This window comes from Panthera uncia (assembly GCF_023721935.1).
Source record: "Panthera uncia isolate 11264 chromosome C1 unlocalized genomic scaffold, Puncia_PCG_1.0 HiC_scaffold_4, whole genome shotgun sequence".
Lineage (NCBI taxonomy): Eukaryota > Metazoa > Chordata > Mammalia > Carnivora > Felidae > Panthera > Panthera uncia.
In genome coordinates, this window is record NW_026057585.1 from 95,880,839 (window position 1) to 95,902,680 (window position 21,842).

Consider the following 21,842-nt stretch of genomic DNA (forward strand, 5'->3'; position numbering starts at 1 on the left):
GCGGGGGGTCAGCCCTGGGGAAAGAAGCAGACAAGCTCCAGGCCAGGCCGCCAAGGCAGAGGCCCCATTCACCACCACCTCTTCACCCAGTCGCCACCACCAGCTCCAAGGCAGACTCCTCACGTGTCAGATCAATCTGCAGAGGGAGTCCTGAAGCCCAGAGAGGGAAGGAATGTGTCTACAGCCACACAGGAAAAGAGCACTGACTCCCTCTGAACTGCCCCTCTGCTTCCAGGCCCTTCCCTCTGCGGTCCGTCATGGCCACTACGCCAGAGCCCTCTCCCCAGCCCCACCATGTCACCACCCTCCTCAAAACCCTGGGGCCACTTCCCTCTGAGATCAGCCACGAGGCAAGGATGCCGACTACCACAGCTTCCGCTCAGTGTGGCCCTGGGGTCCCAGGCGAGGCAGTAAGGCAAGGCAAGGAGAGAAAAGAAGTGAGGCCAGGAGAGGAAGACACCAGGCTGTCAGGGACAGATGACATCATTAGGTGCACAGATTCCACAAAAGAATCGGCAGATACGTTATTAGGACTCACAGTGAGGTTAGCAAGGTAACTGGATATAATGTTATTACACCAAACTCAGCTGAGTGTCTATACATTTGGGTTGAACCCTATGAGATTGCTATTGTGACAGGTTAGGCTGTCACATACTGACTACTCACACGGTTCAAAACAATACTAAAAATGAAGACTTACAACCCGCAATACTGAAAAATACAATACCACTGTCATCATCATCAGAAACATCAAATACCTAGAAATCTAACACAAAGATGTAAATCGTTCTACATGGAAACGAATAAAACATCATTGGGAGAGAGAAGTTCGAGCTCACCTAACTAAAATTAAATACATAAAAATAAAGACGACTGATCTTGATTTTCAGTACGAATACAGACCGTGAAAGCGGGGCCTCATAAATATAAATAAATAAATAAATAAATAAATAAATAAATACATAAAAATAAAGACGGTCTGAACAAACATACGGCTTTCCCGTGTACTTGATGCTATAAAAATACGGATTCTCTCTAACCTGATCCACAGATTCAGTGCAATCCCGATCAAAATCCCAACGGGACGTTTTGTGGAATTTGAAAGGCTGATTCTAAAGTCGATGCAGAGATGCAAATTACCAAGAAGAGCCAGGGCAGGGCTGGAGAACAGAGATGGGGAAGTTGTTCCACCATATACCGAAAATCTCCTGGAGTCGAGACCGCATGGCATCCACACAGACCAGACAAAAAGACAACGAACGGAAAGGAATATAAAGTCCGGATCATAGCCAGGCACCTATGGACCTTAGATTTACCCCAACGATGGCAGGCAAATCAGCGGGGAAAGGACAATTTGTTCGATAAAAGGCGTTGGTTCAACTGCATATCCATGCGGCCTCTTGCAACATGACCGCTGCCTCCGCCACAAACAAAAGGTAGGCAGACAGCGGATCTAAACGTGAAAGGCAAAACAGTAATGATCCTAGAAAGTAATGCAGGAGTCTTTGAGACTTCAGTGAACATAAGGCAGGACGGAAAGAGAAAAGATGGACCCACGTGATGACTTCAAAATTAAGAACACCTCTTCAGCGGGGCACCTGGGTGGCTCTGTTGGTTGAGCAGAGACCATTGGTTTTGGCTCAGGTCCTGATCTCATGGTTCTTGGGATGGAGCCCCACATCGGGATCTATACTGACAGCATAGAGCCTGCTTGGGATTGTCTGTCTCCCACTCTCTATGCCCCTCCCCCGTGCTCTCTCTCAAAATAAATTAATGCACTTAAAAAAATTTTTCAGTTAAAACTGACCCCAGAGACATGAAAACAAAGACTTGTTTATCACTGTTAATTGTAGCCAAAAGTGGAAACAACCCAAATCCAAACACTAATGGATATACACGGTGTATACACCCATACAACAGAAGGCTGGTCAGCGATAAACAGGAGGGAACTGAGGACCCCAATTCGTCACCACGGGAACCAGGAGGGCGTCATATCCACACCTGCTCCTTTGCCAGGACCTCGGTGTCTGGCACATAGCAGGCACCAAGCTGTCGAATGAATGACTTCTTCCTTTATCCCCTCTGGCCCTCGAAGCCTAAAGCCCCAAGGGACCTAGAGACCCTCTTCTCCCTGGACCAGGAGAGACCCACCTGCCCGGAATGCCACACACAGGTCGCCTGCCAGTGAGACGCCGTTGCCCTGGGAAACAACCCAAAGCTTCTCGAGAAATTACCTGGATCTGGACTGGGCTTCCTCACAGAGGAGGGAGAGCCGGGGGCCCCCGTCGTTTTGGAGTCATCTTCGGGGGTGATGGCAGTGCCCCCTCCAAGGAGCGTGGTCCTGGCACTGGAGCTCACTGAGGAGGTCACCAGGGGCCCGGCCTGGGCGCTGGTGTCGCTGAGAAAGAAGCCGGAAAGGGCACTGCCAACCCTCCTGGTGACGCAGGGAGGTCTGTGCTCAGGGGTAACCGCTTCCACAGCAAAGGGGTTCCCAGCCCCTCAGCCCACAGCCTCTGGCAGCCCCACCGTCCGCTCCTGGGAGCCATGGCTGCGCTGTCTAGACCTTCTCTCGTGCGCTCGGGCAACACTGGGCACACGGTGGGAGTCAAGCGACTGTGGGGTTGACGGAGAGGCACCCTGGAGTCCTGATACCCTGGGCCAAACCCCACCCACACCACAGCCCAGCTGTGCTCTGGGCATCCTGGGGGCTGGGACAGCCCCATGCCACATTCAGCTGGAAGGGAGAGGGCCGGGAGTCACCTGGTGGGCGCCTGGCAGTCTTCTGGGCCCGTGCCGAGGTCAGGGCTGGTCACCGGGGAAGGCCGCTCACACACAGTATCCATCTGTGCTGTGCCTGCAGGGGATCACAAGGTGGACAGATGTGCTACCGAGGAGCTTGGAGGCTCTAGGAACAGATTCTTTCCCACCACAACCCACAGTTCAGAATGAGGTGCTTGGAAAACGCAGCGGCCATCTGGTGTTTGTGCCTGCCCAGCACCCCTTCCCCCTCGGGCTAAGGCATCCCGATTCTCCCCGGAACACTCTCCCCAGTCTCAGTATCCGTGCACGGGGCTGAGGCCGACTCACCACCCCACCCTCCCAGGAGAAAACCCAGACGACTTTGGACCAATCAATCCCTTTGATTCCTCTGACCCTGAGGAGCTGGTTCAGCGGTAGGCACGTGACCCAAGCCACCCCCATGAGGTACAATATCATGGTTTCAATTATGGCTGTTGAAACTGCAGGAAGGAGAAACCGTCTTTCTACTGGGTTTGGGTAGGAAGCAAGCTTGGATCTGGGGGAGCAGAGGTGACAAATAGGTAAAGACAGGGCTCCTGGATCCAGCCATGCCTGATACTACCCAGAGCCAGCCCCAGACTTTGCAGTTACATCAGCCAAAAAATTTGAGATTTTGTTACGTGCAACCCAAAGACTCCTGAAGAATCCTGGGTGCAAACACGGTAAAGAGGAAAAACGCGTAGCACTTTCCATCAGGTGGATCTGAGTTTGCCTGCCACCTCTAACATGTCCTCACTGTGCCCATCACACTGCGTGATACAGAGTAAACGCCCCAGGAAACAGCGTGTCCTTTTCCCCTTCTAGACCTCTGTCCCATTGCTTAGACACAGTCCCACGTGTGCGATTATGATCTGAAGGCTTCAGTGGAGGGGGGGCCTGAACAATGCTCACGTGTCTCGTATTTCCGAGTGCGCTGGCGTGACAAGGCCTGGGTGTGACATTCAAAGTCTAGCCCAGACATTCCCTGCTCTGTGGTCTTGAACGGTTTACCTGCCATCCCTGGACCTCAATTTCCCCCGTTCTAAAGTGGGGATACTTCCGTCTACTTTCTGGAGTTTTGAAAATTTCAGGAGGGAACACCTATGTAAGCTGCCCCATGCGGCTTAGCTACCGGCTGACGCTAAAGCAGAAACTACTGTCCATCTCGCAGCTGGAGAGTTGCCCTGTGGGAGCGTCCACGTGGGAGCCCAGAAGTCAGCCAGCAGCGCTGTCCCATAGAAATATGATGTGAATCACGCTGTCGTTTTAAATTTCCAAGTAACCCCTTTTTAAAACGTAAAAAGAAAGATACATTTTTACAAAAGTAAAAAGAAACACGTGAAGTTAATTTAATGTATGTGACCCAATATATCTAAACTACAGAGGTAGACAAGCAACATAACGATAATTAATGAGATGTTTTACATTTTCGTACGCCTGCAACTGGCCACCTTTTAAACGCTCCGTGGAGGCATGTGGCCAATGGTACCGCTAGGGGCAGCAGGGGTCTAGGGGCAGCAAAGGGGGGGCTCGGGCGCCACCATGCGGCAGCTGCAGGAACACCACCAAAACAGGGCCTCCTTTCTGGAGCGGGTCCACGGGCCCTGGCTCGAACAGAACTCTAAACCGATGCTAGCAGAGATGCAATTGTTTCAGAGCTGGAAGGTCCCCCAGGGCCGTCTAGTGGCAACTTTACATTTCCCAGATGGGACACTGAAGCCCAGGGTGGGGTGGGAACATGCGCCACGGCTGCAGGCGAACAATACCCCGGGGACCTGATGCCCAGCCCAGAGCACTTTCCACTCCACCCCCCGGCCCTGTTGGCAGGTGGCGCGCTGCCGCAAGCCCCTCAGCACAGCATTTGTGTGACCCGGGGAGAACTGGGCCAGATTTGAGCCCCACCCACCCGCAGCACTGAGCTGTCCGGGGCCCCCACGTCCTCCTGCATAGATCTCTGCAGAGAAGATTCTGTGCCTGGCCTTGATCAGGCAATGGGGAGATGACCTCGGCCCTCACGCATCTACGGCCCAGGGAGGGAGGCCAGCGTTGATCGAACCAAGACAGACACCGGTGTTCACATCCGTGTTGGAAAAGGACCGCGTGTGATGAGAGATCACAATGGAGATGTGACCTGTCACAAGTCATGGCACTTCCTCTTGAGGAAGTGAGGCGAGGACAGAGAGGCCAGGCTGAGCAGGACGTGACCGAGTGAGCAGGAGGAGAGGATGTGCTGAGGGGACACCACGCACAAACGCCTGGTAGCAGTGAGAAGCACCGCACATCCACGGAGCCGAAGGTGAGCAGACCAGTGGGGCCAAGAAAGGAGGGGGCCGGCGGGAGTGTGACCTGGAGGAGGCAGGCGGACACGGCGCAGGGTCGCGTGCAGGGTCACGTCCTGGAGACTGCTCGTGCGAAGCTGGCCTGGGTGCCCTTTGCCCTAGTCCTCCCGATAAGGACAGCTAAACGCCCGGGCACATGTATAAAGCATGCATATATGTGCTTTATACATATAAAAATATGCATGAGACAAAGAAGGCTCTGAACAGTGGAGAGGAGAGGGTAGCCCTTGGAACCCTAGGAAGGACACGGTGGCAAGTCCACTGGGGTTTCTCTTTGTTCATAGATCCCAGACATGGAGCCCGATAAACCAGCAGCCCAGAAATGCCAACGGGAGCAGAATTAAAGAAATCCCTCCAAACACCCGTTCTCTTTTGCCAAAGGACCATGTCATTATCGCTGTAGAAACGAGAAAATACTGAAGTGTTTTTATGGCAGGTGTGTGGGGGTGAGAGAGACAGGCAGAGAGAAATCACATTTGGTTAAGCAGGGTGGCTCTGCCTGTCAGCCATGGGCAAGGAACGACAGGAGGAAATGGGGGTGGGAACGGGAGACAGAATTGGGGAGCAAAATCTGTTGGACTGGGGGTAGGCTGGCTGTGGGGGTGAGGGAAGGATGGGCTGTCGGGGGAGAGGGTGGTAAGGCCTGGGCTTTGGAAAAGGACCAGTTGAGGAGAAGGAGCGTCATGGGCTCAGTGTTGGGCACTTTTCTCCCGAATGGGTGTAGCTCTCTGATTCCACCCTGCAGCCTCCCAGCCTGGGTGGCTGTGGCACCACTAGTGGGCCATGGTCCAGAGCCCACCCACTCTCCAACCTCCCTCTGAAACGTGCCCTCAGTACCACCTGCACCGGATCTGTGGCCCTTACCTCTTTTCTGGCCTCTTTTCCTACCTCTTTTCTGGCCTCCTTGTACTGTCACAAAATCAGAGGCTCAGAGAGGGTCAAGCATTTGCCTGAACTCACACAGCAAGTTGGAAGAGAAATCCGAGTTCCTCGGCTCCTCTAACTCCCAATGCCTTGACTGTGAGTTGGGAAAAACAGCCCCCATACCCTGGGAAAGTCCCGGGACAGAAGACTTGAGTTTTGCTCTTATTTTTCAGGCATCAGAGAACTTCTGCCCCGAGTCTCCACTAACCCAACACTCCTCCAGCCGGGCCTGTGTCTCAGGCCACCAGGGTCTCTCCGAGCCTGGGACCCGAAGTGCAGGGAAGAGGCCGGGGGGCTCTGAGTAAATGGTACACCCACAGCCTCTCGAAAGGAGACGTGTCAGTCCAACAGGAAGGAGGAAGGAGAAGGTCAGAGGTCACTTGGAGATCTGGGACGGTGGTGGAGGCGGGGTACAGCTTGGCACAGGTCTCGGTGCCGGGCTGAGGGTGGGGATACTTACCCTGGACCTTGACAATCATCCCTTTCGGGCAGACGGTGTGGGGGATGCAGCGGGCACAGGAGTTGGTGGCTGATGTGGCACAGAACGTGCCAGCGCGGCACTCACAGACGCGGGAGGAGTTCCCTGAGCATGGCATCTTCTCCACAAGATCGTCTAAGGGACACAGAGACGGGCATGGGAGACAGAGGGAGGACCGGGGAAGGGATCCGGGGACCCCTCAGGGACAGCCTGGCATGTGAGACAAGACATCATTCTGGCCTCCCCTCGGGCATGGAGCCCGCACACCCAGCCCTTCTTTCCAGAGGGTTCCTGCAACGAAGGCAAGAGGCCAGGTGGCGCCTATGAGGCAGCCTCCACTCCCCGCTCATATCCCCAGACGTCATCACCATCATATTAAAAACAAATTCATGACCCCATTAAAATGGGCAAAAAAGACACGGAGAAACCTTGAGTGCATATTGCTAAGTGAAAGAAGTCAATCTGAAAAGGCTACATGCTGTGTGATTCCAACTCCACGACGTTCAGGAAAAAACAAACTACAAAGACACTAAAAAGATCAGTGGTTGTCACGGTTAGGGAGGAGAGCCCTAAATCTAATGATCACAGCAGTATTGTTTATAACAGCCACAAAGTAGATTAACCCAAATGTCCATGAACCGATGAATGGATAAACAGAACGTGGTGTGTCCATACAAAGGAATATTATTCAGCTGTGAAAAGCAATGACCCAGGGGGTGTCTGCGTGGCTCAGTCAGTTAAGCATCAGACTCTTGATTTTGGCTCAGGTCAGGATCTCACAGGTTTGTGGGATTGGGCACTGAGTCAGCAAAGAGCCTGCTCTGGATTCTCTCTCCCTGTCTCTCTACCCCACCCCTGCTCTCTCTCTCTCTCTCTCTCTCAAATAAATAAATGAGCACTAAAATAAGAAAAGAAAAGAAGGAATGACTGGTACTACAACATAATGAACCTTGAAAACACTGCAAAGTCAAAGAAGCCAGTCATGAAAACCTACATATTGCATGATTCCATTTAGATGAAATGCCCAGAGTAGGCAAATCCATAGAGACACAACGTAGATGAGTCACTGTAAGGGCATGGAAGAAGGAGTGAATTGGGAGAGAAGGGGTTTCTTTTGGGGGAGGCGAAAATGCTCTGAAATCAGATAGTGGTGGTGGTGCCACATTGTGAATTAAAAAAAATAAATACTGTATTGCACACTTCAAAATGGTGAATTTTACCAACTCCTGGCTGGCTCAGTTGGCAGGTCATGTGACTATTTATCTCAGGGTCATGAGCTCAAGACCCATGTTTGGCACGGAACTTATTTCAAAAACAAATAAACAAGCAAAGAGTGTAATTAAAATGAATTTAAAAGAAAATAATGGTGAATTTGATCTCAAGAGAAAAAAAAAATCACCGGTATAAGTAATTAACAAATGCACACATCCCTGGAAAGCAACACAGGGCATCCTTGGTCAACCAGCAATGAAGACTTCTAGAATATGGAAGGCAGATAGGATCGCATGGAAGAAGGAGACCAAAGCCCAGAATACACCCAAGAGGATTACTCTGGGAGCGGCTCTGGGCTGGGGTACTCCAGTCTCCAAGTGGGTGAGGGCAGGGGCAGGCCCCAGGGAAGCCGACGGGCAGTGCCCCACGGGGTCTCCCCACACTTCTCATCCACTGATGCCACAGACCCAGAAGCCAAGCATCTCCCCCAGGAGACTCTCAGGGGAGGTAACGGGACAGTGCCCTGGCTGGTCGTACCTGGGAAGAAGGGAGCCTGCAGACCCAGAAGATCAGCCGCTTAACAGAACCCCTCCCAGTGGTCATCAGACAGGATGTGCAGAACTAGAGGTCACCACCCATGAGAGAAAACCAGCACCAAGCAAAAAGACCTCCGAACTCAAAAAAACTCTTGAGAAAGCAGGTAATAGGAAACAAAAAACAAAGCAGCAACAACAGAAACAGAACGAGCTGTTAGAATCCGTACAATTAATATTCTCAGGAATCGGCAGCTATAAAACAGAATCCCCTGGAGCTCAAGGAAGGGCACAAAGGAAACGGAAGCCATGAAAAGAAACCCCCTGGGCACAATGTTGTGTTCACCAATTCCAGTGGGCTCACAGAAAGACTACATTTCCCAGCCTCCCTTGCAGTTTGGTTTGGGTCATATGATGGCATTCTGGCAATGGGACATGGACAGAAATGATAAGGGCTTCTCCCAGGCCTGGCCCCTAAAACCATCGCAGGAGGCTCTATCACCTCTCTCTTCCTTGCTGTGGTTGGACTGTTGTAGCCCCTAACTCTCGCCTGCACCCCGGAAGCAGTACCGAGGAGACAATAAAATCCTGAGAGTTGTAGAAAATCTAAGAGAGAGGCAGGCCGGCTGAGGCCAAACAGGGGACGCCCCTGTTAAATTCATGTAAAAACGTGGGTGGCTTGGTTGATTTTGATCTCAGCTCAGGTCCTGCTCTCAGGATCATGAGCTCAAGCCCCGTACTGGGCTCTGCGCTTGGCGTAAAGCCTACTTAAAAAAAAGGTTTTAAACCCCAGAGTAGTAGCCAAACATAATTATCACAAGCCTGAACAAAGGTGGGAAAGGGGCTGGACTGGCTAACTTTCGGGCGGGCAGGCAGGCCCAGTGGAAATCGGTAGAGACCCCGGGAGTGGGTACACCTCTCTGCAGCCGCAGGAGCTCTGGTAATGACGATCTCACAGAAGGGAAGGCAGATCCCTGCTCCAGCAAGGACGACACCCATCTCTGGCTGCACTCGGCCTCCCACCCAGGTCCTCAGACTCCTAAAATCAGTTTCAAAAGTAACACTCAGGATTACCACAGGATCCAGCCGTTCCACTGCTAAGGATACCCAAAAGAACTGAAGCCAGAGACCTGAACAGACATTTGTAGACTCAGGTACACAGCAGCCGTATTCACAATAGCTGACAGGCAGAAGCACCCCAAGTGTTCATCGGCACGAACGATAAACCAAACGGGGTGGATCCATCCAACGGAGTATCATTCAACCTTGAAAAGGAAGGAGCTTCGGACACATGATACAGTGCCTTGAAGACATTATGCTAAGTGAAATGAGGCCGTCACCAGGGATAAATATGTTACGATTCTACTCGTATGAACTTCCTGGAGTAGTCAAATTCACAGAGACAGAGAGTAGACTGGGAGCTGCCAAGGCTGGTGGGGGAGGGGGGATTAAGGAGCTAGTGTTTGATGGGAACCGAGTTTCAGTTGGGGCGAAAGAACAAGTGCTGGAGCTAGACATTGTTTTTGTTGCCCTAAAATGGGAATGCACTTAAAGCCACTAAACAGGATGCCAAATGCCAAAATGATACATTTTATATACGTACATTTCACTACAGTATTAAGTGCCACTAAATTTTATGTTATGTATATTTTACTACAGTCCCCAGTGAAGCTCTGAGCAGAAAGGACCAAGTAGAGCCCGGTGAGGTAGGTGGGGGGAATGTAAGGAGAAGTCACACTGTACCAGGACGGGGAAGACAGGAAAAGAAATAGAAAATCTAAAAGAAACAGAAATATATTTTGGAAAGACAGAGAACCCAGTCTAAAACAAACAGAAGCCATCCCAAGCATGCTCCCCACTATAAAGGAACTTAAGAACAACAGAAGTTTGGCAAAGGAAAAGCTCTAAGAAAAGCTGATCTTCAAAAAGGATGGGCTAAGAAGGAAGACTAGAGAGCTAAAGAAAGCAAACTGAGATGTACCGCACAAATATCCAATAAATAAATTAGCAGTGTCTTAGGAGCCCTGGCGACAGCTGGGAGGCAAGCAGCAGAAGACATGAGAAACAAAACAGAGTTCACAGCATGGAGAAAGGATCAAGAAAATATCTGTGAATGCAAGGTGAAGAGACAAAGATACTAATGCAATTAAATAAAACAGGGAAGAAAGGCAAACACAATCAAACGGAAGGATAACTAGAGTCCATAAAGTTGACATTGAGATATGTATTTAGCAGAAATAAAAATCCAGGGGCGCCTGGGTGCCTCACTCGGTTGAGAGTCCAACTCTTGATTTTGGCTCAGGTCATGAACTCACAGTTCATGGGTTCGAGCTCTGCACTGGGCTCTGCACTGGGGTAGAGCTTGCTTGGAATTCTCCCCTCCCTCACCCTCTGTCCCTCCCCCACTTGCTCTCTCTCTCTCTCTCTCTCAAAATAAATAAATTAATTTAAAAAAAAAAGAAATTAAATTCCAGGTCAATTTTCCTGAAATGAAGGAAGAACTAAACGTGCAGACAGAAAAAAGACATTCCAGGGGTGCCTGTCCGGCTCAGTCGATGGAGCATGCAACTCTTGATCTTGGGGCTACAGGTGCTGCGGGTTGGGTGTAGAGATTATTTAAATAAGTAAAAACTTAAAAAAAAAAAAAAAGACATTCCAGAATTATTTCCAAACAATTAATATCAAGGCACAGTCTGGTTCAAAGTTTTTTATCATTAAGGATAAAGAAAGAATTGTTCTTGCAGTCGCCTACAAAGGAGAAAGAAGGCAGATAGCAGACCCCTCCCCAGCAATATTCACCATGAGAAGACAATGCACCAATGTCTACAAAGTTCTGGAGAACACAGGGCCCAGGAATAACCATATATCTGCCCAGGTTGTCAGTGGAATATAAAGGCAAGAAACATTCTCAAACATAAAAGAATCCTCTGACGGATGTGCAAAGATGAGTCCTTACTGATAAATCCCAAGGTCAGTGAAATCTAACTAACCAATCAATAAATCAAAATGAGAAAGTCAGGAATGGAGAAGCTGTGGTCAATGTGCGCATAATGCACAGTGAATAAGTTTAAATAGCAAACTAATACTAACATGCCAAGGGACTGAGGGTTACAGAAAAAGAATATAAATGCCACAGGCAGTAACGATGTAAAAAAAATACGTAAGTAGTAAAAGTCAGGAAGAGGACAAGGAGGTGACAAGCTAATTACTTCATTTTTTGTGACAGGAAGCCAATCTACAACATCCCATCAAAAATCTGAAACAAACAGAACATAACTTTACCATAAGACATAGTTGTTCCTTAAATGATTCTTAACTGCTTCTTGATTTTTAACACCTCTTCTTAATGTTAGAGGTGTTGTTTTTTTTTTTTAATGTTTATTTATTTGGAGAGAGAGAGCATAAGCAGGGGAGGGGCAGAGAGAGAGGGAGAGAAAGAATCCCAAGCAGGCTCCATGCTGTCAGCGCAGAGGACGACGCAGGGCTCAATCTCACAGACAGAGAGATCATGACCTGAGCTGAAATCATGTTGGATGCTTAACCGACTGAGCCCCCCAGGGACCCTAGAGGGTTTTATTTACAAAGTGCTGTCTCTTGTGATCATTTTGTTTTACTTTCTTCTTCCTCTGATACATTTAAATAAAAGAAAATGTAATCAATCACTTGAATGTCGTAAACAGTATGATCCCAACTTCTTAAAAATCCCTATTCTCAGGATGCCTGGGTGACTCAGTGGGTTGGGCGTCTGACTTCTGCTCAGGTCATGATCTCACGGCTTGTGGGTTTGAGCCCCACCTCAGGCTCTGTGCTGACACTAAGCCTGGAGCCTGCTTTGGATTCTGTGTCTCACTCTCTGTCCCTCCCCCACTTGCGCTCTCTCAAAAAAAACATAAAATATTTTTAAAAAATTTTTAAATCCCTATTCTCCACGTGTGTCCAGTCTGGCTGGCTATGAATCTTCCCATTCTCCTTCTCTCCCTATATATACACAGAGAAGTGTCAGTCAGACATCCAATGATGGGGAATGGGCAGAGTTGGCCTTCTTTCTTACACTTCTGTATTGCTCGAATTTTTTATAATGAATGCCTATAACTTTCATTTCATACAACACTGTCATTAATTTTAAAAACTCAAAAGATACATCAGAGAAATGCTAACGCAAAGAAGAATGGCAATATTAATATCAAATGAAAATGGAATTAAGGCATTCTTCATAAGGATTAAAGAGGTGTACTTCACGCTGACAAAAGGTCCAACCCACCAAGAAAACACAATATTCATAAACACTGTACCTAATAACATAGCTTTGACATATATAGAGAAAAAATAAATGAAACACAATGAAAATCTGATGAAAAAAAGTATAGGCAAGATGGATTTTAACACATCTATCTCTGACATCAACCTTTGGGAAGGAGACAAATATAATTAAGAATAAAAAAAAAAGCATATTATCTAGGGGCATGCTTGGCTGGCTCGGCTGCAAGAGCATGAGACTCTTGATCTCGGGGGTCGTGAGTTCAAGCCCCACGTTGGGTGTAGAGGTTACTGAAAAAAATAAACTCAAAAAAAAAATTGTTGAAAAGAATGCATATTATTTGAAAAACACAATTAACAAGCTTGATCCAATAGGTATGTAGAGAATTTTGTACACAACACATTTTTCTCCAAACACACTAAAAATAGGTTTTAAAAATATCCACATTTATTAGGGCACAAGAAATCTCAACAAACTTCCCAGCCCCACCTCACAATAAACCCGCACAAAACAAAACAAACACCAGAGAGCTCACAAACCACATTCAATCACCATAGTAAGAAATTAACAACGAAAGTGCTCATTGGAAGAATCTCCTGGAAGCACTTGTGGTCGCAGGCAAAGAACACAGCTCCTGGTGTCAGACCACAGCTCAAACTTCAGATCTGCCACTTACGAGACTTCTGTAACTTTGCAAAGGTCCTAACTTCCCTAAGCCTGGGTTTCCTCTCTGTAAAGCAGGGATGAGAAAAGAAACCTCGGGGTGCCTGGCTGGCTCAGTCTGTAGACCGTGCGACCCTTGATCTCAGGGTCATGAGTTTGAGCCCCACCTTGGGCCGACAGATCACTTAAAAAAAGAAAAACAGGCGCGCCTGGGTGGCTCAGTCGGTTAAGCATCCAACTTCGGCTCAGGTCATGATCTCAGGGTTCAAGGGTTCCAGCCCCACGTCCAGGCTCTATGCTGACACCTCGGAGCCTGGAGCCTGCTTCGAATTGTGTCTCGTCTCTCTCTGCCCCTCCCCTGCTCATGCTCTCTCTCTCTCTCTCAAATATAAATAAACATTTTAAAAAATTTAAAATGAAAAGAAAACAAAATCTTCTAGGAGTCTTGTGAAGATTGTACTCAATAAATGCGAGTCCCTCCCTTGAGGAAACGGGTTAACTAAGTCTCTCTGAAAACGGATGCAAAACATCATGGCTGGTAACAACTCACAAATCCAGAGGGGTAAACCGAGGCACCAGGGGGCCAACCCGGAGTCCAGGCAGCAAATCTTGATGCTCCCTACCTTCTCTGCCACCCCCCGCCCCCAACCCGCGGTGACCCCCTCCCAAGAAGTTGCCCCTGGAGGGGAGAACACAGCCCTTACCTCGAGCACAGCTCACACAGGCCGTGCAGCGGCCGTCCCTGTTCAGGTAGTAGTCGGGCTCACACTGCTTCCTGCAGTCAGGTGACCCCTGGGGGCACGGCAGCCCTGGGGAAGGAAGCAGAGAAGCTCCAGGCCAGGCCACCAGGGCAGAGGCCTCACCTCCCCACCGGTTACCGCTCCTCCCTAAAGCCACCGCCAGTTCCACCCCTTAGCGCCCAAACACGGCAGTCCGCCCCGGGGCGTTACAGACGGAAGCGCTGGCGCAGAGGAGGGCCGACCTGCCCCAAGGTCCCCTCGCAGCTGGGAGAAGCCCTGGGCCTGGGGTTCCATCTCTCGGGCACTGTTAAGTTCGACCTGTTAGGGTTGTTGAGCGGGTTACAGGGGTTGTGAAAATAAACGTGTGCTTCGCACACAGCCAGTGCCGGAGGGGCACTGGCGGCTGCCTTCCTGGGCAGGAGGCCTGCTTCACTGCAGGAACCGGGGAGCCATTAAGTCCCGAGACCCTGAGGAGCCTAAGCCAGCCTGAGACGCTCGCGGATCAGCGAGTAGTGCCAAACTGTTCCCTGCTCCCACTACACAGGGATGCGACACGAATCGCGTTGATACCGACTGCCTGGGGCAAAGCGGGCAGGGCGCCTTCACCTGCCCTGTGGGCTCTCCCTCCAGTGGCGTCCTGACAGGCCACCCGCCCACCGCTTGATTCCAAGATGGCCACATGACGCAGGTAGGCCAATCAGAATACCTCATCGCTCAAGATGGGCACATGACCCAGGTAAGCCAATCAGATGCCTCAGCCGACCCAGATAGGCCAATCAGAATACTTCATCCTTCAGACGGGCACATGACCCAAACAGGCCAATCAGAGGTGAGGCCAATCTTCCCCACCATTCTAATTGCTTCTTAGACACATGACCCATGCCAGCCAATGAGCCCCATCTCTGAGAGTTTCACAAAAGCTCCTGGGAAATAGCCCTTCTCTTTACTTTCAGACTTCTGGTGCAAAGGGCGGTTTAAGTCCAGCGCTGCCAGCTCGTGGCAGGTGCTGGATGGGCAGGGTGCCTGAGAACGAGATGATCCAAAGGCGAGCAGAAGTCCAGAGACAGAGAGAAATGGACGGCTGAGGACATTCTCAGTGAATTTATGGTGCCATGGACTTCTCTGTTACTGAGCCATTTATTTCTCTTTTGTCTTGTTTGTGCCTAAATAAGTTGGGTCTGAGTGGTTACAGACTAAAGTTAAACCATGGGTTCTCAATATTTCTTGTGCCCCCTAGTTGTTCTGGGGAAACCTGGGACACTGCTCAGGATTGTCTTTCTGAGTGCATAAAATAAAATACAAAGGATTACAAAGGAACCTAGCTATGTGAGAATACAGTTATCAGAACATTAAAATAATTTAAGATCTAGCCATATATGTGATTCTTTACAAACTCATTAAAGTCTAATAAATATGGTTTCATAGTACTGATGAATATAAATATTTCATGACAACTGTAGCAACTATAATATAATTGCAGTATATCATGAGAATGTCTGATTTCTACTGATGGAAAAACTGCAGGTACTATGATATTATTAGTATGTTTTATTATCTTGATTCATAATGGAAGGAATTCATACAGGACATTTTAGTTAGAGGCTGATGAAAAATGAGTGACCTTGTTCAGTTCAGGGCCCGCCTGAAATATACCCATGGGCACTAGGGAATCCATGGACCCCAAGGCAAACCCCTGCTCTAGAACGACATGCAAGAACCTCTGGAAAAATACTAGCTTGATGGCTAACACCCTCTAGCTCAGAAAACGTCAGTAGTTGCCCAGTGGTCTTTCGGAGAGGTAAATCTGGTCCCATCCTCCCTTGCCTAAAACTTTCAAATCCTTCTCATTCCCAGGATAGAGGCCTAGGTCCTTACTGGGTTAGGAGGTTCTGCCCGCCTACAGCCCCCCTACTGTCTAATCTCTAGCCACATTGGCATCTCCATGTCCCCCAAAGGGGCCATGCTCCCTTCAGCCCCCAGGGCCTTTGCACAAGCTTGCCCTTTGCCAGGAATATTCCTCTTACCTTTTCCCTGGTAAACTCCTGCTCAGCCTTCACATCATTGCCAACGTATCACTTTGTCAGTAACTTGGCCAGGGCCACTGTTATTAACTATCAGAGTCCTATGTACCTCTCCCTCCACCTAACTCTGCTGTAATCTAGTTAATCTAGATGTGTGATCACATTTATTTGTGGGACAAATCGTCTCAGTGTCTGAATTCCTCACATGAATGTCAGCTCCTCGGGGCTGAATCTTTCCCTTTCAGCGCACCAATGATTCCCATCTCACAGGGCCTGGCACATTTCTGATCAATACATGCTCTGACCACCTAATCAATATGGAACTAGCCTCGCATTCTTTGTCTTCGACTCCTGCTCTGGCGTTACTGTACACGACTCACTTCATGGGCTTTATGCTGCAGCCAACACTGTGCCTCTTGGGCTTTTCTCTAGCACCCCTCCTGTGTCCTGGAATGTTGTTATGGGTCGAATGTTGTTATTGGTTGAGATATGCTGAAGCCCTAACCCCCAGTATCTCAGAATATGATTTTTTTAATGTTTATTTCTGAGAGAAAGAGAGTGAGTGGGGGAGGGGCAGAGAGAGAGGGAGACAGAGGATCCAAAGTGGGCTCTGTGCTGACAGCAGAAAGTCCGAGGCGGGGGCTCGAAGTCACAACCCATGAGATCATGACCTGAGCCCAAGCTGGATGCTCAACGGACTGAGCCACCCAGGCGCCCCCAGAATGCGATCATGTTTGAAGACAGCATACTAACAAAGGCAATTAAATTAAAATGCAATCATTGGGGTGGGCCATGATCTGCAATGACTGGGATCCTTATAAAAAGGGAGAGTGGGAATCTGGACATGAAATACACATGCACACAGGAACACAGCCAGGTAAAGACTGGAGGCATGATGTCAGCAGCCAGGAACTACCAGAAGCTGAGAGAGAGGTGAGACCCTTCCCCAGAGCCTTCAGAGGGAGCATGGCCCTACCAGCACATTGATCTTGGACATCTAGACTCCAGAACTGTGAGGCAATAAATTTCTGTTGTGTTGACCACTCAGTTTGTGATATTTGGTTAATGACAGCCCTAGAGAACGAATACAAATGTGCTTTGCCCAGGCTGAGGCACCTGCCCATCTGCATTTCCACCCACTGGGAACTGTCTGTATACAGCCAGCTCAGGATGAAATACCATCCCCTGGTGGAATTTTCCTGATCCCCATCCAGATCCCCTCTCTGGATCTCTTTAAAATCACCTCTAAGCACCAGGGGCTGTTTGGGGTGAACTTTAGAAACCCCCTGCTGCAGGAAATCAGTTCAAGGATTTGAGGCAGACCTGAGACTAATCCAGTGGCAGGATTATGTTTTCAGTCAATTCACCTTTATTGACTACTAAGTCAGGCAGGCACTGACTTAGAGATAGAAGAAGGTGAGGTCCCTGCTCCTGTGGAGCTTACCCTCTAGCCTGGGGAAGAGAGGCAAGCAAGTGCAGAATGAAATTAGCAAGTTGGGGGGCGCCTGGGTGGCTCAGTCGGTTGAGCGGCCGACTTCGGCCCAGGTCATGATCTCGCGGTCCATGAGTTTGAGCTCCGCGTCGGGCTCTGTGCTGACAGCTCAGAGCCTGGAGCCTGTTTCAGATTCTGTGTCTCCCTCTCTCTGACCCTCCCCCGTTCATGCTCTGTCTCTCTCTGTCTCAAAAATAAATAAACGTTAAAAAAAAAAAAAAGAAAAGAAATTAGCAAGTTGGCTTCCAGTGTGGATACAAACTTTGAGGAAAATAAAGCAGGAACCAAGAGAGAGGGCAGAGGGAGAGGGGTGAGAGCTCCAGAGAGTGGGATCAGGGAGGCTGGAAGCAGGCAGCTGCACAGAGAGCTGTGGGGAGAGCACTCGAGGCAGAGGGGACTGCCAGTGCAAAGGCCCTGAGGCAGGAACAAGCATGGCTTGTGCCAAGAACAGAAAGGCCATGGCGGGACGGGGGGGGGGGGGGGTCGGGAGTAGGGGGAGCCAAAGAATTACGACTGTTGATTCATTTCTATTTTCTTCATTTCCCGTTTTCCACATTGATCTTCTGTAGTGAATAGCACTTTCTTCCTTTCTTTTTTTTTTTTTAAGTTTATTTATTTTTTTGAGAGAGAAAGCACAAGCAGGGGAGGGGCAGAGAGAAGGAGAGACAGAATCCCAAGCAGGCTCTGTGCCATCAGCACAGAGCCCAACGCGGGGCTCAAACCCATGAACTGTGAGATCATGACCCGAGCCACAATCAAGAGTCAGACACTTAACCGACTGAGCCACCAAGCTGCCCCTGGATATCACTTTCATAATCAGAAACAAAAATGGTTGAGGGGCGCCTGGGTGGCTCAGTCAGTTAAGCGTCAGACTCGATTTTGGCTCAGGTTATGATCTCACGGTTTCTGTGATCAAACTCCACATCAGGCTCCATGCGCAGAGCCTGCTTGGGATTCTCCCTCTCTCTGCCTCAAAATAAATAAATAAATAAATAAACAGAAAGAAAGAAAGAAAGAAAGAAAGAAAGAAAGAAAGAAAGAGAAAGAAAGAGAAAGAAAGAAAGAAAGAGAAAAGAAAGAAAGAAAAGGAAGGAAGAAAAGGAAGGAGGGAAGGAAGGAAGGAAGGAGGGAAGGAAGGAAGGAAGGAAGGAAGGAAGGAAGGAAAGAAAGAAGGAAGCAAGAAAGGGAGAAAAAAGGTTGAGAAAGGCTCCAAAGCTGTGGTGGTGATGCCAGAATTGGTCCCCACGTATCCCTTTTCCCTGATCTGCCTCCAGCCACATCCCCTCTGGCTCAGGGCCCATCGCTGACTCCAGATGGTCTCAAAGTTTGTGCTAACATTCTCACACCGCCTCTCACCTCTGGCTCAGCATCAGGCAACCCGCCCCCAGCTGCTCTCGCGCCAAAAACTCCCACACTGAAAACTGCTCCATGCTGAGTCTGGGCCACCAGCTCCTCCAGCCTGCCCTCCCGGGCTTTCCCTGCACACCCCAGGCTTGGACTGCAGCCAAATGGAAACTTCCCCATTCTTCAGCAGCCCGTCCTACTCCCCTCCAGACCTTTGCACATTCTGTGCCTCTGCCCAGAGCACACCCCCTCCCCGCCTTGGCCTGGCCTATCCCTGCTCATCCCCAGGACTCCTTTAGATGCCACCTCTTCCGGGAAGACACCCTGAATGCTCTGATCAGGTCAGGTGCCCCGGGAGTGAGTTCCCATGGCTCCCAGCAACACCATCCCAGGTTCTTTTTTTTTTTATGTTTTTTTTTAATTTTTATTTATTTTTGAGAGAGAGAGAGAGAGAGAGAGAGAGAGAGAGGCATAGAATCCCAAGCAGGCTCCATGCCGTTAGTGCAGAGCCCGACACGGGACTTGAACTCATGAATAGTGAGATCATGCCCTGAGCCAAAATAAAGAGTGGGACGCTTAACTAACTGAGCCACCCAGGCACCCCATCACCATCCCGGGTTCTAACAGCCTGCTGCAGTGGACACATTTTGCAAGGGCTTACCACCCCACAGGCCACCCTTCTCAGAGAACTGCCCCCGGCCCACTTCTCCCCTGAGCTGTCGTCTAGAGCAGTCCTGGCCTGGGGGGACCAGAGCAGAGGTGGACATCCGGACTTATCTGCACCATCAGACCCTTCCTTCTTGGGCTCTGGAATTGGGGCTGAAAGATGTTTGCCAAGTGTCCCTTCAGGTGACTGAGGGAGAACAGACCAGGGAGGGAACTAAAGGCCAGCCAAGCTTGGCCAAGGGCCAGAGGGCCAGGGAGGCCTCCTCCCACTCCCCGCTGCTCACAGCCCTCGGAGAGACCCTCCGCTCCTGGGACAAGATGGGATATACTTGCCAGGCCCCAAGCAAGCCATGCTCTCTGCCTAACACCAGGCCTGGCTTCCCTTGTACCCCCACACTTGGGCAGGACTCGTACGTCTGCAGGGGAGATCCTTCCTCTGGGAAGGGAGTCCGGGCACCAAGGGCAGATTGATCCAGGAAGTAGGGTCTAGAATAGGAAGGGGTTTGTAGCCCCCACATGGGCTCTTTGCTGATAGACTCTGCTGTCTCCTTCACTGATCTGCTCTGCCTTGGGGGTCAGCACCAGCTAAGGGGGAAGAGCTCGGGTGTCTGAGTTAGCCGGCCACACTGGAGCCCCCGCTGGCTCCTTGCTAGCATGTGACTGTAGGCAAATCTCTGAACCTTATCAAGTCCAAGTTTCCTCTCTGGGCTTCCTATCAGGGTTTTGGGGAGCTAATGTAGGTAAAGGGCTAGCCCTGTGGCTGGCATAGAGCACAGTCCATCATCGGTAATGGTTGTCCTGGTTATGAAGCAGTGAGTGAGATGGGGAGCTCACTCACATCACTGGGGGTGTGTAAGCAGAGGGCTGGGGATCAGCTGTCAAGGATGCCACAAAGAGCATTTACCGGCTGAGCAAGAGGAGAGATTCAGTGACATCTAAATTTCTCAATCTCAAAAGGTCTCCCAGTTTCCTTCCTCCAGCAACTCACCCCCGGCCAACCTTGCCACACAGCCGAGCTGAGCGCTGATTGCAGAGGGCGAGCGAAATGTCAGAAATTTCCCCCAGAGACCGAGGAAGGGGTTTTTGTGGGTTTTTCTTTTTTCCTCTTGCTTGCCGGAAGCACAGAGTCAATAAAACTCCAGCAAAATGCCCCGCCCACCACACCTCGGCATTAGGTGCTCACCTACCCCCAGCCACTGGGCCATGGAGAGGGAACATAGGGGGAGGGGAGTCCCCTTCTTCACAAGTCACAGCATCGAAGTGGAGGGAGCCGGGGACCCAGACATCACTCTGCCTCCACCCACTTCACCAGCAAGGCAGGGGTGAGGGCAGCTGGAGGGCATGGGAAGGAAGTGTCTTTCTTCCTACAGCTGGAATCATGGATCCTACGGAAAGTCACAGAGCCCTGTGGGCCACCCTGACTGCAGTTGTCCCGGGGAGAAGCAGCGTGTGAGCGGCCACACAGCACTGGGCCGGTGAGGGAAGGCTTCATGGAGGAAGGGGTGCCAGGACTGCAGCAGGGGGAGGGGGAGGGGGCGGTGCAACAGGCGCAGACAGAAGACCCAGAGACTTGAAAGCACACAGTGCGTTCAGAGGACACCAAGCACAGCAATTCCGGTAGAAAAGCCAAAGGAAAGAGGCCGGAAAGGGGACAAGTGACATCACGACAACAACAAGGAGCAATAAACAATTGTTAGGGGGACAAAAAGCAGAGCAGATGAAAGGCGGTGGAAGGAGCAGGGTGGCTCTGTGGCCTGACTGTGTGTCCCCACCGCCCCCCTCCCCCCGCCAAATCCATGCGTTGAAGGCCTTATTCGGAGAGAGAGAGTCTTTAGGAGGTCATTAAGGTTAAATGAGGTCAGAAGTGGGAGCGCTCAATCGGTTAAGCGTCTGCCTTAAGGGTCGGGTCACAATCCTGCGGTTCACAAGTTCGAGCCCCGCTTCAGGCTCTCTGCTGTCCGCATGGAGCCCGCTTCGGATCCTCTGTCCCCCTTTTCTCTGCCCCTCCTCTGCTCACACCCTCTCTTTCTTTCAAAAATAAATAAACACTAAAAAACAAAAGAAAAAATGAGATTATAATGGTGGAGCCCTGATCTGATAGGATTGGCGGCCTTATAAGGAAAGAAGAAAGATAGATCTCTCCTCTCTCTCTCTCTCTCTCTCTCTCTCTCTCTCTCTCTCTCTGTCCTCCAGCCATGACAAGAGGGGCTGTCTGCAAGCCAAGAAGAGGAGACTTCTCACCAGAAACCAAACCTTGCTGGAAACCTGGCCTTGGACTTTCTAACCTCCAGAACAGTGAGGAAACACCTGTCTGTTGTTGAAGCCCCCCGGTCTGTGACGTTCTGTTCTGGCCGCCAGAGCGGACTGAGGTAGATGGGCACATGGATGGGGGGG

The 21,842-nt window shown here is 50.1% G+C and overlaps 1 protein-coding gene across 1 annotated transcript in view; it reads right to left on the bottom strand.

The window, feature by feature from the left end:
- Nucleotides 1-21,842, bottom strand: part of TNFRSF8 (TNF receptor superfamily member 8) — a 62,941-nt gene that overhangs the window by 38,745 nt on the left and 2,354 nt on the right. Inside the window, exons 3-8 of the mRNA XM_049618923.1 lie at nt 14,803-14,931; nt 14,532-14,623; nt 13,890-13,994; nt 6,502-6,654; nt 2,761-2,854; nt 2,080-2,398 (exon numbers count right to left, since the gene is read on the bottom strand). Of these exons, the coding sequence (XP_049474880.1) occupies nt 2,080-2,398; nt 2,761-2,854; nt 6,502-6,654; nt 13,890-13,994; nt 14,532-14,623; nt 14,803-14,931 (892 nt within the window). The remainder of the gene's footprint in view (nt 1-2,079; nt 2,399-2,760; nt 2,855-6,501; nt 6,655-13,889; nt 13,995-14,531; nt 14,624-14,802; nt 14,932-21,842) is intronic.